At 37.2% G+C, this 15,681-nt stretch overlaps 1 protein-coding gene and 1 long non-coding RNA gene across 2 annotated transcripts; one reads left to right on the top strand and one right to left on the bottom strand.

Moving 5' to 3' along the window:
* Positions 1–5,560: 5,560 nt before the first annotated feature.
* On the top strand, positions 5,561–6,831 carry LOC118481246. The gene is made up of 3 exons (XR_004865009.1): positions 5,561–5,599; positions 5,944–6,013; positions 6,648–6,831. It is a non-coding gene; the product is annotated as an uncharacterized LOC118481246 (long non-coding RNA).
* Positions 6,832–9,556: 2,725 nt separating this feature from the next.
* On the bottom strand, positions 9,557–13,773 carry LOC110872602 (scarecrow-like protein 14). Its single transcript, XM_022121418.2, has 2 exons — positions 11,289–13,773; positions 9,557–11,203 (listed from the first exon to the last, which is right to left on the bottom strand). Exon 1 carries the CDS (start codon positions 13,480–13,482, stop codon positions 11,395–11,397), a length of 2,088 nt encoding a protein of 695 aa, XP_021977110.1. The 5' UTR covers positions 13,483–13,773; the 3' UTR covers positions 9,557–11,203; positions 11,289–11,394.
* Between the last annotated feature and the right edge of the window lie 1,908 nt (positions 13,774–15,681).

Here is a 15,681-nt window from a genome sequence, read left to right as displayed (position 1 = left end):
TGTTTTTTATTTTCATTTTTTTATTCTTTTAATTAATTCAAGATTCCACTTTGGCAACCTTAGTCCCTTAGGTTTAATACATCATCATAATTGCCACCAATTTCATTTCCTTTACTTATCTTGTAGGCATTTAACTAAGTTTAATAACTTAGTTATTGTATTTCATTTATTTAACATGGTAGCACACCTACACATTTAATAATTTGAGTCTTGGGGTGTTACAATCGGTCAACGATTGATCTTCCTGCTTAGTCAATCTCGATAAAACTAGTTGAATGTTTTTGTATTCCTTGTTATTTGTTAAATTTTTACTTGTGTTCTATTGGACGAAATATCAGGGACAAAAACTGCACTTTATTCTAATAACTAGCACTCCCATTGTCACTTTCCTTGTTTATTTTGCGACGCTCGATACTCGCTCGACGTTCGTTTGAAAAATGTTCGAATCGAAAGACTTCGGTTCGGATCGGTTTGTAAACGAACCGAGCACGAGCAAAGGTCTGATCGGTTCGGTTCGGCTCGTGAACAGCCCTATGTTTAAGTGTTATGTAGTTCGGTTATTTATTTAAAGTTCATTTTGTCTTAAACATTAAACAACTACGTAAATGCATAAAACATATATGACTGGGCGGACCCAAATAGAGCGGGTCGGGGTCCCTGGACACCAATATTTTTAAAAAACTAGTAGATCCGGTATATTAAGGAGTTGTTTGTTTACCTCTTAATGAGACTCTTAATAGTTCAGACCTCTTACTGGTTCAACACTTAATGGTTCAGACTGTTTGTTTCGCGAGCTGATGTCTGAATGGTTCAGACATTTGCCTCTGAATAGTTAAGCATTATACTGAGTCTGAATGGTTAAGACCTCTAATCTGAATTGGTAAGACATTTGCCTCTAAATGGTTAAACATTATACTGGCTCTTAATGGTTCAGATCTCTTACTGGTTCAACACTTAATGATTCAGACCTCTTATTAGTTCAGCACTTAATCATTCAGAAGTTGCCAACCAGCCCCTAAATTTTATAAGGGCCCCATAAATACAATTTGATGGACACATAGAAAGAAAATCAAAGCTGGTGTAGTGGTAAACCCCCCTTCTTTACCAACAAGAGGTCATAGGTTCAATTCTTGTATAGCCTGTTTTTTTTGTTTTTTTTTTAAATCTAATTCAAACCTTACTCTGACCCGACTCAAAAATTTTAACATTTTGTTATATGATAATTTTAAACACAAAAAAAATGAACCCCATTAAAAAAAATCTCGAGTACTCCACTAACTGAAAACGTAATAAGCAGACTTATATAGAAAGAAACAGTTCATGAAGTTATTAAATTCACCCAATATGAACAAATAATTACAAAATAAAATCCAAAAAAGAAAATTATTATTATTAAGCTAAACAAACCAAACAGAAGAGTCAAACACATGTTTCTCTTCTGGGTCCCTTTGCAAAGACCATCTCAAGATCAGGTGGCTGGAAGTACCCGTTTTCCGGCGGATCCCTTTGCTTCAAGTACATCTGTTTCTTCCTAGGCGCGGGTGGGCACGTCATCCGGATCTCACACCCGCTTCGCTTCGGTGTCCTGCAACCTTCTTCAGGTTCCATCGAGTCAAATCAGAGACTAATTCTTTGTAATTTGGTAGTGAGTGAGTTGTGATTTTTTGGTGGATATAAATTCGAATATATTTAAAACCACATGAACACTTTTCTAGCTTGTTCCGGAAAGGCCAATTTGACTTGTCAAAAAGCGCGGGAGAAGCAAGCTGACGTGGATCCTAGGTGGAAAAAGGGGCGGTGGTAATTTGCTGATGTGGTGTACACGTGTGGGGATGGGAGTGGGTGAGAGGGGGTTTAGAGAAGATAGTGATTTCTGAAGTGGGCCCACATGAACTTTATTTGGCGCGCTTTTATATTTGTTTAGTGATGGAAATGGGTGCTTTATCTTTTGTGGATGTGATGGGTCCACGTGGCAAGTTTTTGTGGTGATGGAGGCTGCGAGGGGCATGCTGGATGAGACCGGTTGGTGCCGTTTTGGTGGATGGAAAGTGACCGTCGGTTTGGATTTATCCATGTGTTCATATTCAGATTAGTTAAAGTGTATGGTTGTAAGTTTTATCACTTGTTAGATAGTGTTTTCTTATCTAGGTTAAAGTCAATTGTGTTTTATTGCTTTATAGGTTGCATTTAGAATAATCTAAATGGTTGTTTGATAACATCTGAATGGTTAAATGCTGAACTAGTAAGAGGTCTGAACAATTAAGAGTCTGTATAATGCTTAACCGTTTAGAGGCAAATGTCTGACCAATTGAGATTAGAGGTCTTACTCATTCAGACTCTGTATAATGCTTAACCATTCAGAGGCAAATGTCTGAACCATTCAGATATCTGCTCGTAAAACAAACAGTCTGAACCATTAAGTGCTGAACCAATAAGATGTCTGAATCATTAAGAGTCTCATTAAGAGGTAAACAAACAGCCCCTAATATATACACGCAGTCTTAGATTCTATTGTTGTTCCATTGACCTACAAGATTACTTATTTTTATACTTTTATATTTTAAACTGAAAGTCGGTTCACTTTTACGGTGACTTCGTCTTATTGTCTACACAATTAAGTGGAATTGAAATTTGAAATGTATTTGGTTCAAAGAATTTGATAGAAGTGAAATTTTATTTGTGTAACTAAAATAAATTTGTCTGTTTACAAGGGGGGACGGGGCACCCTCACGGGTACCCTTCCCGGGTTCCTTCTTGTGCCATAAAACCACCGCCACCCACAAGGGTAGGCAAGGTGGGTATGTTTTCCCACAAAGACTAGACTACCCATGAACAATTGTGAATGTTGATGCAATTATTTGACCATTGGGATTGGTGGTGTACTAGAAGTGAGATGTCTTTCGAGTTTTAATTATGCTCTTCCCCAAAAGTGGAGTTGGCGGTTTGTTTCGAGAAAGAATGTTTTACGAGTGAAAATTATTAAAGCTATTAACGGAGATAACGTAGGGATTGTGGATGGATAGGGGGTGGCAATTCTAATGGGGCGTGGAACCGTATTATTAAGTCTAGTAGATTATTGAACAATAAATGGATCATTATGTGGTCTACGTTAAAGAAAGGGGTGGGAAATGGCGAAGGCATGTTTTGGAAGGGTCATGTAAAATTATATGGCTATTATTGGGCTTATAATTTGATTCCTAATTCATCCAGTCGTGTGTATTTATTGGGCTCATATTGAGCTTATGTGGGCTTATTATGGGCTGGTCCATGTCTTGGTGTAAGTTGTTATGTTTGTTACTGTGGAAGATATTTTGGGAAACTTGTTGCAACCACTTATGGGCCATTATTGTTATTCCTGTTTTTACTAAGGACTTGTGTGTAAGTTTCAGGGGTTCCGGATAAACATTGGGAAAGAAGTTGGGCTTAAGTGTAACTTTGTCAAGTTACATCATATATAATGAGTTGTTGCAGCTAGGGTTTCATTATTGATCACTTCCAGATCCTTCTGTCTCTCTCTCTTGTTCGTGCACTCAAAGTTGTAGAACTTGAAGGTTTCTTCAAGTTCTGGGTTGCTGCTGTTGAAGATCATTCATAGATCTTCAAGATCTATTGTAGATCAGTGTTTGTTGTTCATTCTGTCGTTCAGATCCTGTGGATCTCAGTTGTTATGGTTGTATTGTTCTAGATAATCAACTGATTTATCATCAGTTGATTACTTATACTTGTATTGTTCATTAGATCTTACACTTTGTAAGATCAAGGGTGGTTGGGTGTTTTTCTGGGTTGGTAAATAATAAAAGTTTTATGTCACCGTTTTATCACTATTTCTGGTGTTGTTGTTGTTGATTGCTTTGCATAAAACTGTTCATACCATTTTTACATGGTATCAGAGCTTCATCGCTCCTGATCTGTTATTTCCGCTGTTCATTTCTGATTTTTTGTTGCTTGTTTGTGTTTAGGTTTTCCCTGGTGTTCTAGGGTTTGGATCGGCTTGATCTTGGGCATATTGTTCAGATCTGTTTACTGAAACCCTATCTTAGGGTTTCTTTGGTTGTGAAAGGATTTGTGCTGCTGGTGTTCATACTGCGTTGGTCTCTAAAACCCTTGAAGGTTTTAGGGCAAACTAACCTGTGTGACACTTGGTTTTCTGGACATCAGGTTTAGTAGTTCTTGAAAACTACGAACCTGATATACTTTCAAGTATTGCACCCTCTGTAAGATCGTTCTATCCTATTTCTTTTCTGTTGTTGGATAGTTGAAGTCGGGGTAGTGAGGACCGGCACATATTTGTATTGTTTGTGTTGATTTTTGTGTTGTTTTTTGGTTGGTTATTGTTGCTGTTGTTACTGTTAGGGTTCGGCTCCTGAGTAAAGGCTTGTCCAGGCACCTTGAGTGATGAACCTGGAATCTGGTCCCTGACTCAGTTTCGCCTTGTCTTTAGTTGATTTGGTTCTTGTGTTTGTTTGTTGATAACTTGTTGTTGTCTGTTTGTATATTTGGTGTTTTTTGTTGCTTGTCATTATGCCTGCTGAAACTGCTCCTAGTACTTCTCAGACGTTGATTAGTAAATTGGATATAGGAGATCCGTTGTACTTACATCCTAGTGATTCCAGTAGTTTAACTATTGTTAGTATTAAACTCAAAGGAACTGAGAATTATGCTGTGTGGTCTAGTGCCATGAAATTGGCTTTAGAAGCTAAAAACAAGTATGGATTTATAGATGGTAAGGTTGAAAAATCTAAAGATGATGAAGTTTTGGCAGCCCAATGGGATAGATGCAATTCTGTAGTACTTACTTGGTTATTAAATTCTATTTCAGAAGAATTGTTTCTTGGTCAAGTTTTTTCTAAACTAGCTTCTGAAGTTTGGACTGATTTAAAAGAATCCTTTGATAAGATTGATGGTTCAGTTGTCTATGATTTGTATAAAAAAATAAATTGTATTTCACAAAATGGTAGTACAGTTGCAGAATATTATAACAGGTTGACAACAATGTGGAAGCAGTTTGATGCAATGCTTCAACTGCCTTCATGTTCTTGTCAAGCTGCTAAGGATTACAATGATTTTTCAGCTCTTATAAAATTAATGCAGTTTCTCATGGGGCTTGATGATGTTTATCAGCCTGTGAGAACTAATATTTTGACAAGAGAGTCATTTCCATCAGTAAAAGTGGCCTTCTCTATTGTATCTAGAGAAGAGTCACACAGGCTTTCTAGTAATGGATCTAAAAACCAGAATGTGTCATTTGTCTCTAAGGCTAGCCAAAGTTTTGAGAATAAGAAAAGGTCAACTAGAGGACCAAACAATCTTAAATGTACTCACTGCAATATGTTAGGTCATACCATAGACAGATGTTTTGAGATTATTGGTTATCCATCAGGGTTTAGAAGAAGAAATAACAATAATACTAATAATAACTCTTCTAATAGAGTTAATTCAACTAGTGTTAATAATAATAATAATAAGTCTAATTCTTCTGTTGGTAAATCTGCTGCTTCTTCTGTGTCTGGATTGCCATTTACTTCTGAGCAGATTACCAAGCTGTTAAATCTTGTTGGTGAAAGTTCTCAGTCAGAGTCTCAGAATCCTAATATAGGAGGTGAGTGTTTTAATGTGTCTAATTTTGTGAGTTGTTCTAGTTCTAGTGTGTTTAACAATAGTCATGTTTGGATTGTTGACTCAGGGGCGAGTCAACATATGGTTAAGTCTGATAAATATTTGATAAATGCTGTGGATGTCTCTGAGTTTAATATTACTGTTAGTCATCCAAATGGTACAAAGGTTAAAGTGTTAAAGATTGGTAATATTGAGCTAACTAAAAATGTTATGTTACAAGATGTTTTTTATGTTCCAGATTATTGTGTAAATCTGTTGTCTTTACATAAGTTAGCTAAGGATAATTGTGTGTCTGTTGTGTTTAATGAGGATAGTTGTTTGCTTCAGGATTCCAAGTCAAAGAAAATCCTGATGAGTGGTAGGCAAGATAGTGGGCTGTATGTTGTAGGAATTAATGGTAATTCCACTTATGCTTGCTTTAATAGTGCTGTGAAATCTGTTACTTGGCATACTAGATTGGGACACCCCTCTGATCAGGTCTTAGCTGTGTTGAAACAGTGTCTTAACTTAAATTTAAATGGTCATAGTCCTTGTGATATTTGTCACAGGGCTAAACAAGTTAGAGTCCCATTTCCTTTAAGTGAACATAAAACCAAAAGTGTAGGTGATCTTGTTCATCTGGACTTGTGGGGTCCATACAAGGTCACTAGTTATGAAGGTTTTAGGTATTTTTTGACAATTGTTGATGACTTTTCAAGGTCTGTTTGGTGTTATTTTATGGCAAGTAAAACTGAAGTGTTTGAAAACTTAAAAGGGTTTTATGAATTGATTCTAACACAGTTTAAGAAAAAGATTAAAGTGTTTCGTAGTGATAATGGGACAGAATTTGTAAACAATAATATGAACATATTTTGTAAAACTAATGGAATTTTACATCAAACTACGTGTTCCTATACACCACAGCAAAATGGTGTGGTGGAAAGGAAACATAGGCACCTTTTAAATACAGCTAGGGCTTTGATGTTCCAAAGTGGTGTTCCATTGAGGTTTTGGTCAGATTGTATTCTAACTGCTGTGTACCTGATTAACAGGTTACCCTCCTCTGTGTTGAATAGTAAGAGTCCTTTTGAGGTTATGTTTGGTTTTAAACCCTCCTTGTCTCATTTAAGGAACTTTGGATGTTTGTGTTTCACTACTGTTTTAAATGAACCTGATAAGTTTGCATTTCATGCTGATAAGTGTGTTTTTCTTGGTTATTCTAACATAAAAAAAGGGTATAAAGTTTGGAGTTTAGACAGTAAAAAAATTTATTTTTCAAGAGATGTAAAATTCTATGAAAATGTGTACCCTTTTAAACTTAAAGGAATAGATAATCAAGAAAGAGGCTTTGAATTAAATCTAAATCATTTAAATTTTTTTGATATAATAACATCTGAAGTTCCTAACACGCCCAATGATGAAGAGGGTACAAGTGGTGCACATGATCCAGTTAGTGATGATCAGCAACCACTGCAGCCCTCTACATCAGCCCCTGTTTCCGGGGTTGAGACTAGTCAACCGGTGGAACAGGTTGGCAGTAGTAGGTTAGGTAACAGTGGTAGGGCAGAGGACACTTCTGGGTCAAATGATGACACCAACCAGTCTGAGGGCACTCAGTCTGTTAGACGTTCTTCTAGAAATGTTTCTATGCCAAAAAGGTTTAATGAATATGTTGTTGAAGGGAGGGTTAAGTATGGCATAGAGAAATGTGTTAATTACGCTAATTTGTCTGTTGAAAATATGAGTTTTGTGTCAAATCTGAATAAAACAGTTGAACCCACATGTTTTAGTGAAGCTGTTAAAGATCCAAGGTGGGTGGAGGCAATGAATAAGGAAATGGAAGCGTTATATAAAAATGGTACTTGGGTTCTAGTTAATTTGCCTAAAGATAGAAAAGCTATAGGCTGCAAATGGATTTATAAAGTGAAATATAAATCAAATGGTGAAATAGAGAGGTTTAAGGCTAGGTTAGTTGCTAAGGGTTTTAGTCAACGTGAGGGTCTAGACTTTGGTGAAACATTCTCTCCTGTTGTAAAGATGGTCACCATTAGATGTGTATTAAGCTTAGCCATTAAAAATAACTGGAAAATTTATCAACTAGATGTTAATAATGCATTTTTGTATGGTTCTATTTCCGAAGATGTTTATATGAAACTTCCACCTGGTTATTTTTCTGAAAATGAGACTCGTGTATGCAAATTAGTTAAATCCTTATACGGGCTTAAACAAGCCCCGAGACAGTGGAATGAGAAATTAAATGAAGTTCTACTTAAAATGGGGTTTGTTCAGAGTTTGTGTGACCACTCTATGTACATTATGTCTGTTAGCTCTGTTTTTGTGGTGTTACTTGTTTACGTTGATGACATAATTGTTACGGGGAATTCTGAAGTTGACATTATTAGAGTTAAAACTGTTTTGAGTGAAAGTTTTCAAATAAAAGACTTAGGTGTGTTGAAGTATTTTTTGGGTATTGAAGTGCTTTATGTTGATAGTGGTATGTGTTTGAATCAACGCAAGTATTGTTTAGAATTGCTTAGTGAGTTTGGTTATTTGGGTGTTAAACCAGTAAATACGCCTATAGAACAAAGTCATGTTATTAGTCATAAATTGAGTCAAAATCAGTCTCTTGTGAAGGATGTTACTGGATTTCAGAAACTGATAGGCAAACTTATATATTTGTCTATTACTAGACCTGATATAAGCTATGCAGTTCAGTTTCTAAGTCAATTTATGCATGCTCCACAAGAGTGTCACTTACAGATTGCATTACGTTTGCTCAAATACTTGAAACAGTCCCCTGGAAAAGGGATTTTGTTTAGAAAAGATAATGACTTTGTGCTAAGAGGTTTTGTTGATTCAGACTGGGCTAAGTGTCTAATGTCCAGAAAGTCTGTTACCGGATATAGTATATTCTTAGGTAATGCTGTTGTATCTTGGAAGTCAAAAAAACAAAGTGTAGTTGCAAGATCTACCGCTGAAGCGGAGTATCGTGCTATGTGTACTGCTTGTTGTGAAGTTATGTGGATTTTGAACTTATTAAAAGAATTGTGTGTTGAATGTACTTTACCTGTGAAGTTGTTTTGTGATAGCAAGTCTGCAATCTCGATTGCGTTTAATCCGGTCTTTCATGAACGGACTAAACATTTTGAGCTTGATTTGCATTTTCTAAGAGAGAAAATCTCAGCTGGTATTGTTGTTCCAGAAAAGGTAACTTCTGAACAGCAATTGGCTGACTTATTTACCAAAGGTCTGAATGGGTCGCAACATGATGTGTTGTGTGAGCAGTTGGGTATGCTGGATGTTTTTACTGTATGAATTATGGGGGGATGTAAAATTATATGGCTATTATTGGGCTTATAATTTGATTCCTAATTCATCCAGTCGTGTGTATTTATTGGGCTCATATTGAGCTTATGTGGGCTTATTATGGGCTGGTCCATGTCTTGGTGTAAGTTGTTATGTTTGTTACTGTGGAAGATATTTTGGGAAACTTGTTGCAACCACTTATGGGCCATTATTGTTATTCCTGTTTTTACTAAGGACTTGTGTGTAAGTTTCAGGGGTTCCGGATAAACATTGGGAAAGAAGTTGGGCTTAAGTGTAACTTTGTCAAGTTACATCATATATAATGAGTTGTTGCAGCTAGGGTTTCATTATTGATCACTTCCAGATCCTTCTGTCTCTCTCTCTTGTTCGTGCACTCAAAGTTGTAGAACTTGAAGGTTTCTTCAAGTTCTGGGTTGCTGCTGTTGAAGATCATTCATAGATCTTCAAGATCTATTGTAGATCAGTGTTTGTTGTTCATTCTGTCGTTCAGATCCTGTGGATCTCAGTTGTTATGGTTGTATTGTTCTAGATAATCAACTGATTTATCATCAGTTGATTACTTATACTTGTATTGTTCATTAGATCTTACACTTTGTAAGATCAAGGGTGGTTGGGTGTTTTTCTGGGTTGGTAAATAATAAAAGTTTTATGTCACCGTTTTATCACTATTTCTGGTGTTGTTGTTGTTGATTGCTTTGCATAAAACTGTTCATACCATTTTTACAGGTCACTAGTTGGATGATGACACACTGAGGGAGAGATTACCTAGATCATCAAAGTGATTGTTCTATTAGCTCTTGGAGAGGGGTAGATGGTCCTAACGCCGGCCAGTTAGAGGAGGTCAAAAACTAATGATCAGAGGTTTAATAGCGAAAGGGATAGGTGGTTTTGGGATTTTGATGCGGATGATACATTAACGGTTAAAAATATCCCAAGGTTGATTGTTCATATATCTTGATCTTTTGGTCCTTCGGAGACAAGATGGAATAAGGTAAACACTAAATCGTCTGCCAAATAGACTACATTTGGTGTATTGGGGAATTGACATCCCAAGGGTGGTTTGTCTTAGTGTGTGATGCGAGGGAGGAGCGTTTGGAGCATATTCTAAGTAGTTGTGAGTTGCGCCTTGTGTGTCTCGTGTTTGATTTTCAGTTGGCTTCATATTCAGTCGCCTTTATCTTTCAATTCATTGGAGCTTCTTCCTTGGTTGGATTCTTTAGAGATGACAATGCAAAAGAAACATATAGTGCACGCCTGCACGGTATCATCCTTGCGACTTTGTAGGTTTTATGGAAAATTCATAATGACATGGTGTTTGCTTTGAATGATCGGGTCATGAGGAACAATCTTGACTCTATTCTTGGCTTTTCATTTTTGTGGATAAGGAATAGAAATAGATAGACTAAATTTAGTTGGGCGGTTTGTTTACAAAATGTTCTTGTTTTTGTGATAGCTTTTGGCTAGCCGTTTTTATATATTCCGCTGTTCCTAGAAAAAGGTTAGGTGGTAAGAATCCCTTCAAGTGTAGAACTTACAAAGAGAAATGTCCTGTATCATGCACGATTTGTTCGGCCTGTGGTTCTGATCATATGCTCATCTCTTGCCCACTAGCGGACAATGTTTGGAACGACATTTGGAGGTGGTGTTGAAGCTCAACGCCTAAGGGTAATTCTGTTCAACGAGGTTTGGAGGTGGTGTTGAAGCTCAACGACTAAGGGTAATTCTGTTCAAGGCCTGCTTATGACCTCGAATTGCATCCAGGGTAGTAACGTGCATAAGAATCCAGTTCATGCCATCGTGTTGACGTGTTGGTGTTTATGTAGTTTATTTGGCAGGTGAGGAACAATTGACTTTTTAACAACAGAGGATACAAGAGTTTAACGTGTATAAAGTACAAGTGGATATAAGACTTTTGTTATCTGATATATTTTGTAAAGAACTATTTTCTGAGCTAGTATTTCGTCGTTTATTAGCTCGAGCTTTAGCTCGCCTATGATCTAAGATGTATTATATTATAACATGAACTGAAACTCATAAAACTTATTTGTAAACAGTCATGGAGGTTGTCCCGACAACAACTTCCATGGCGGTGGTGGCAGTGGTAGCAGGTTGCGGTGGCTAATAATAACTTTATTGAAACGATAAAGAAATGACATTTTACAAAACAATTACAATACATTGTCACCCTTTTTTCCATTTCACAAATTATAACTCTTTATCTTCATCTGTGCAATATGCTCTAACTGATTAAACAACACCCAACTTTCTCGCGACTTAGCTCCTGCAACAAACAAATAAACACCATTAAAGATGAATCTTTTTTGTTCAAGATTAAACTTCCAATACCAAAAAGTAAATCAAAGTACCTTGGCTTGTAGATTCATGATTTCTGACCAAGGCGTTACAATAACTAGCCCAGCAAGAAAAGCAGCCCGTCAACCCGCAAACACGACCCATTTAACATCCCCAGGATCAATATACGGGTTTCCATGAAGAAATTGCATATATAACACGCCCTTTCCACCCCTGCAACATCCAATAACCATCTTCATCGATAACAAAATCTTTATGGTAATCAGAAATCGCCCAATCTTTAGCCTTCTTCACGATTTCTTGATCTATCGCCACCTGGCGAAACCCAGCCCGTTGATTCCTCACCTGCCATTGTTTATAAGTCTCGGGCCGTTCAATCCTCTCACCACCTTCACAAGCTATAACATTCATCGCCTCCCGACCCCATATCGTTTTCTCAACCAGTATTCGATCTTCGGTGGAACGGTCAACAGTGGCATCAAGCATATCAAACAAAGAAGAAAAGAAAAACAAAGCCTCTCTAAACCTTGTTAGAAAAAACGGTGCATTATACGCCCCGTTCACAATCCCATGTATAAAAATTTCTGGGTTCATTTTCCTGATAAGATCTAAAACTTTACTCCTTGGACTATCCACCATGACTGATTCATCAAGTAAGTTTCGAAACCTGTAAGCACAATTTACAACAAGTGTTTCGTCATCATCAAGCTCAAGATCCTCGATTGTGATTGTTTCCCATTTTTGTGCTATCGCTTTGAATTTAAACGGAACGCCAAATCTTTCAGCATAATTTGCTAACCGACGCCCAGTTTCTTCAACCCGTTGGGCCGGTCGAAAACCAGGACATGGGAAGTCAATCCCAGTTATTCGAAGCTCGGGTGGCCCACCGGGCCTACTTGAAATACGTTGTATAAGGCTGGGCCATTGGAAACCGTAAAGAATACCAAAATCTATTATGTGGAGTTTTGCTTTGTTTTGTGCAACAGACATAATAGTTTTGTTGAAAACAAAATGAGAAATTTTAGTAAAAGGGAAGCACCCGAGGAACAAATGGTAAGCTTTCAATATATCAACAGCTGATGTGGGCCTAGAAAGAAGAGCTTTGTAGATTCCGGTTCCTGAACCGGCCATACGAGCTTCAAGCCCAGCAGAAAAGTAATGGGCCAATCTTTGCATCCCATCACCTGTGGGCGAAGCATGCTCTCTTATCTGTTTCAGTAGATCAGTCACACCCCTTTGGTCATTGGTGGAAACCGATTGTGCACACAGGCTCAAAAGTGTTCTCAAATCCACCACTTCCTTTTGTTTCTTCCCACGCGCTTTAACCCCATTAGCCCCCTTGGGTTGACCCGGTTGACCTTTACCAGCAGTCTCTTTACGAACAAACTCATATTGAGAAGGATGAGTTTTCGCTCCGCCACATAGCAACATGTCGTCAAACATCTTCGATCGCACGGCTGGCTCGCTATAAACCGCAGACTGCTTCGAATTCCTTCCATCCTCGACGAGATCTTTAGTATAAGGATTCTTTCTTCCTCTCGACACATCTGGAACGGAGCCAGTTTCAAGTTTCTTCTCCGTCTTGATCACCGCCTTTTGATCCAGGACACCGACACCTATACTGTCTAAAACCCTACCATAGGGAAGAAACCTACTTGCTTCATCTAAACCCTTTTGAAACTGCATAGACCGGTTCTCACAGAACATATCTGGAAAACTTAAAATACTCACAGGCGAATCCACAAACCCATCGACAACACTACTAGTACCGCTAAACAAGCCGTAAGACGGATTAAACCTAGACTGTGAATCAAAACTAATCGACGTATTCGGTAAAACCGGAGATTCACAAACATCACAGGTAAGACCTGTACCATTCATAGAGCCAAAAGAATCTACCGATTCCGCAACACGATCTACATCTTGATCATCTTTGACCATAAGAGCATTATAAAAAGACTTTTCTGCAGCTTGAAGAGCGGCAGACTCTTGAAACATACAGTTTTTCTCATCTATATCATCTTCCATAAGCATCTGGTTAATATACTTAAGAACTAAATCACTAAAGTCAGAATCCTCATGAAGATCACCTTCATCTTTTAACCTAGATTGAGCTACATGATTACTAGGCCCTAAATTCCAATCATCGTTGAAATTAATTGACCTAAAAACATTCTGATCGGATAAAATCGAAGCATAATCGTAGCATTTCATTGTTTTCAGATTCGATAAACGATTATCCGTCATTGTTTCGAAAAAACAAACTAAATTTAGCTTAAATAAACATTTATTTCCAGATTTTTATGTGATTTTGAGTGTGTATACTATAGAATCAAATGAGCATTTCAGATTGCAACGTTAAGATGATATTAGCAGAAATTTGAGTACGGTGAAACTGAAACCCTAAATGAATTGTGGATTCAGGTATAGATATAGATGAAATGAAAGGTAAGTGAGTGAATATAGAGAGAATTATTATTACCAGAGAGAAACCCTAGGTGCGACCAGGAGAAAGTAAACGAGTGAAGAAAACACGGAATGGGTTTTGGCTGGGAGTTGACTATTTAATAGCAACATAGGAAGCAAAAAAAAATTATTATATTATATATTAGCTGAATACTGTATTTTATATTATAAAACTAATGCCAATGAGTTGGTGGTGAACTAGTAAAAGAGAAACATGAGGTTAAGTGAGTAGGCGGCGATCACTAGTTCGATTATTAAACTAAGCCGGTTTTACCTCACTTCAGTGTCATGCTTTCGAGCGAGTGTTCACGGGATTCAGCCCTAAGTTGGGGTTTTTTCCAGTTCAGAGACGAGTGTATCCTGATATGATGAATTTCGTCAGTAGCTCATTTGAAGGAATTGTTAGCCTTAAAAAAATATTATAAAACTAACATATTACCTCTTTTATACGAATGTTTTTTGAGCAATTTTTAAGTTATTATAAGAATATGTAATCTTTTATTCCTTGAAAAGGATAAGATTCTTGATAAAATGACGTACAATTGTATATATAAATAGGTTAAAATTGATAAACTAGTATTTTAACGTTATTAAAGAATCTACATGATATTCACGTGAATTAAAAGTTTTCTACATAATTTTTAGAGTTAATTACATAGTTAGTTCCTGTGGTTTGCACAAAATAACATACTTAGGTACTAATAGTTTAAAATCACTTTCTAGGGTATTATCTTTTTATTTTGTAACGTTTGAATGTATTAACTTCTAGTGTATTAACATGGTTAGTCCTTGTGGTTTGCATAAAATAACACATTTAGGTACTAATAGAATGTGATTTTAAACCTACAAATAACGTTAATACCTCCAAACGTTACAAAATGAAAAGTTAATACCCTAGAACGTGATTTTAAACTATTAGTACCTAAGTATGTTACTTTGTGCAAACCACAAGGACTAACTATGTAATTAACTCTAATTTTTACATAGGTAATGATTATGTAATTTCTTTTAACGACCAATAGAATCAATCCCGAGCACTCTCGGGCACCCACTGGACCAAACGGAGTACTCCGAGAGTAACACGAGTCCACCACCAATTCCGGGGAAAACCCGGTAACTCACCCGGCCGTAGGCACGACGATGAAATTACCAGTACAACCTGTTTGGCTCAAGGATTGAACCCAGGTTTCCCTAAATCTCCTATCATTGCCCACCAATGCCTCACTCTGCACCAAGTAAGAGTTGAACTTGCATCTCTCAAGAGAAATGCAAGGCTTTCACCACTTGATCTAGAGATCATTGGCGGTAATCTCTCTTCTCTATTAAAGGAGTATTAGAGCTAACATAAACAATGCTTATATGTTAATCTCACACACGCGCCAAGTAAACAATTCTTATCTCATTATTACATCATCATAATTTTATTACTTCATTTATTTAATTAATTTAATCACTTCAAAATTCAAACCCATACGCTGCCAACAAAAACACAAAATCTCATTTCAAAATTCAAACCTACCGCTCTCTTTCTCTTTCGTTCTCTCTCTCCCTCTCAAACCTGATTCTAGATCTGGGGATGGAGATGCAGATAGAGGAGAATATGGGACGACATCACCTACTAACCCGTTTCCACACCTGTAGGTCCCTCTTCGGAGGATGACGAACCTAAACCTTGTTATACAAACCCACTAGCGAGTGCGGAATCCAAGCTAGCAAGCAAACCGGGATGAGACAAGCATAAACACAAACACACAAGGGTTCACCGATTAACACCACTGTATTAATACGAATGAAGGTTTCGGTTACAAGCACAATGTTTACAAATCTAACTTGCAAACTCTCTAGTGTGTGTGTGTGTGTTTTGATAGAATGCTCTCAAACTCTCTCTATGTGTGCATCTATCTAACAAGTCTCTCAAGTCCCTTTCACACAACACACTACATGGGTATTTATATACCCAGCTCAACATGTCTGGTCCGA

The sequence above is a fragment of the Helianthus annuus genome, chromosome 8 (assembly GCF_002127325.2).
Source record: "Helianthus annuus cultivar XRQ/B chromosome 8, HanXRQr2.0-SUNRISE, whole genome shotgun sequence".
Taxonomy (NCBI): domain Eukaryota; kingdom Viridiplantae; phylum Streptophyta; class Magnoliopsida; order Asterales; family Asteraceae; genus Helianthus; species Helianthus annuus.
Note: the sequence above shows the minus strand (reverse complement) of the source record. Positions and strands in the feature narration are given on the sequence as shown.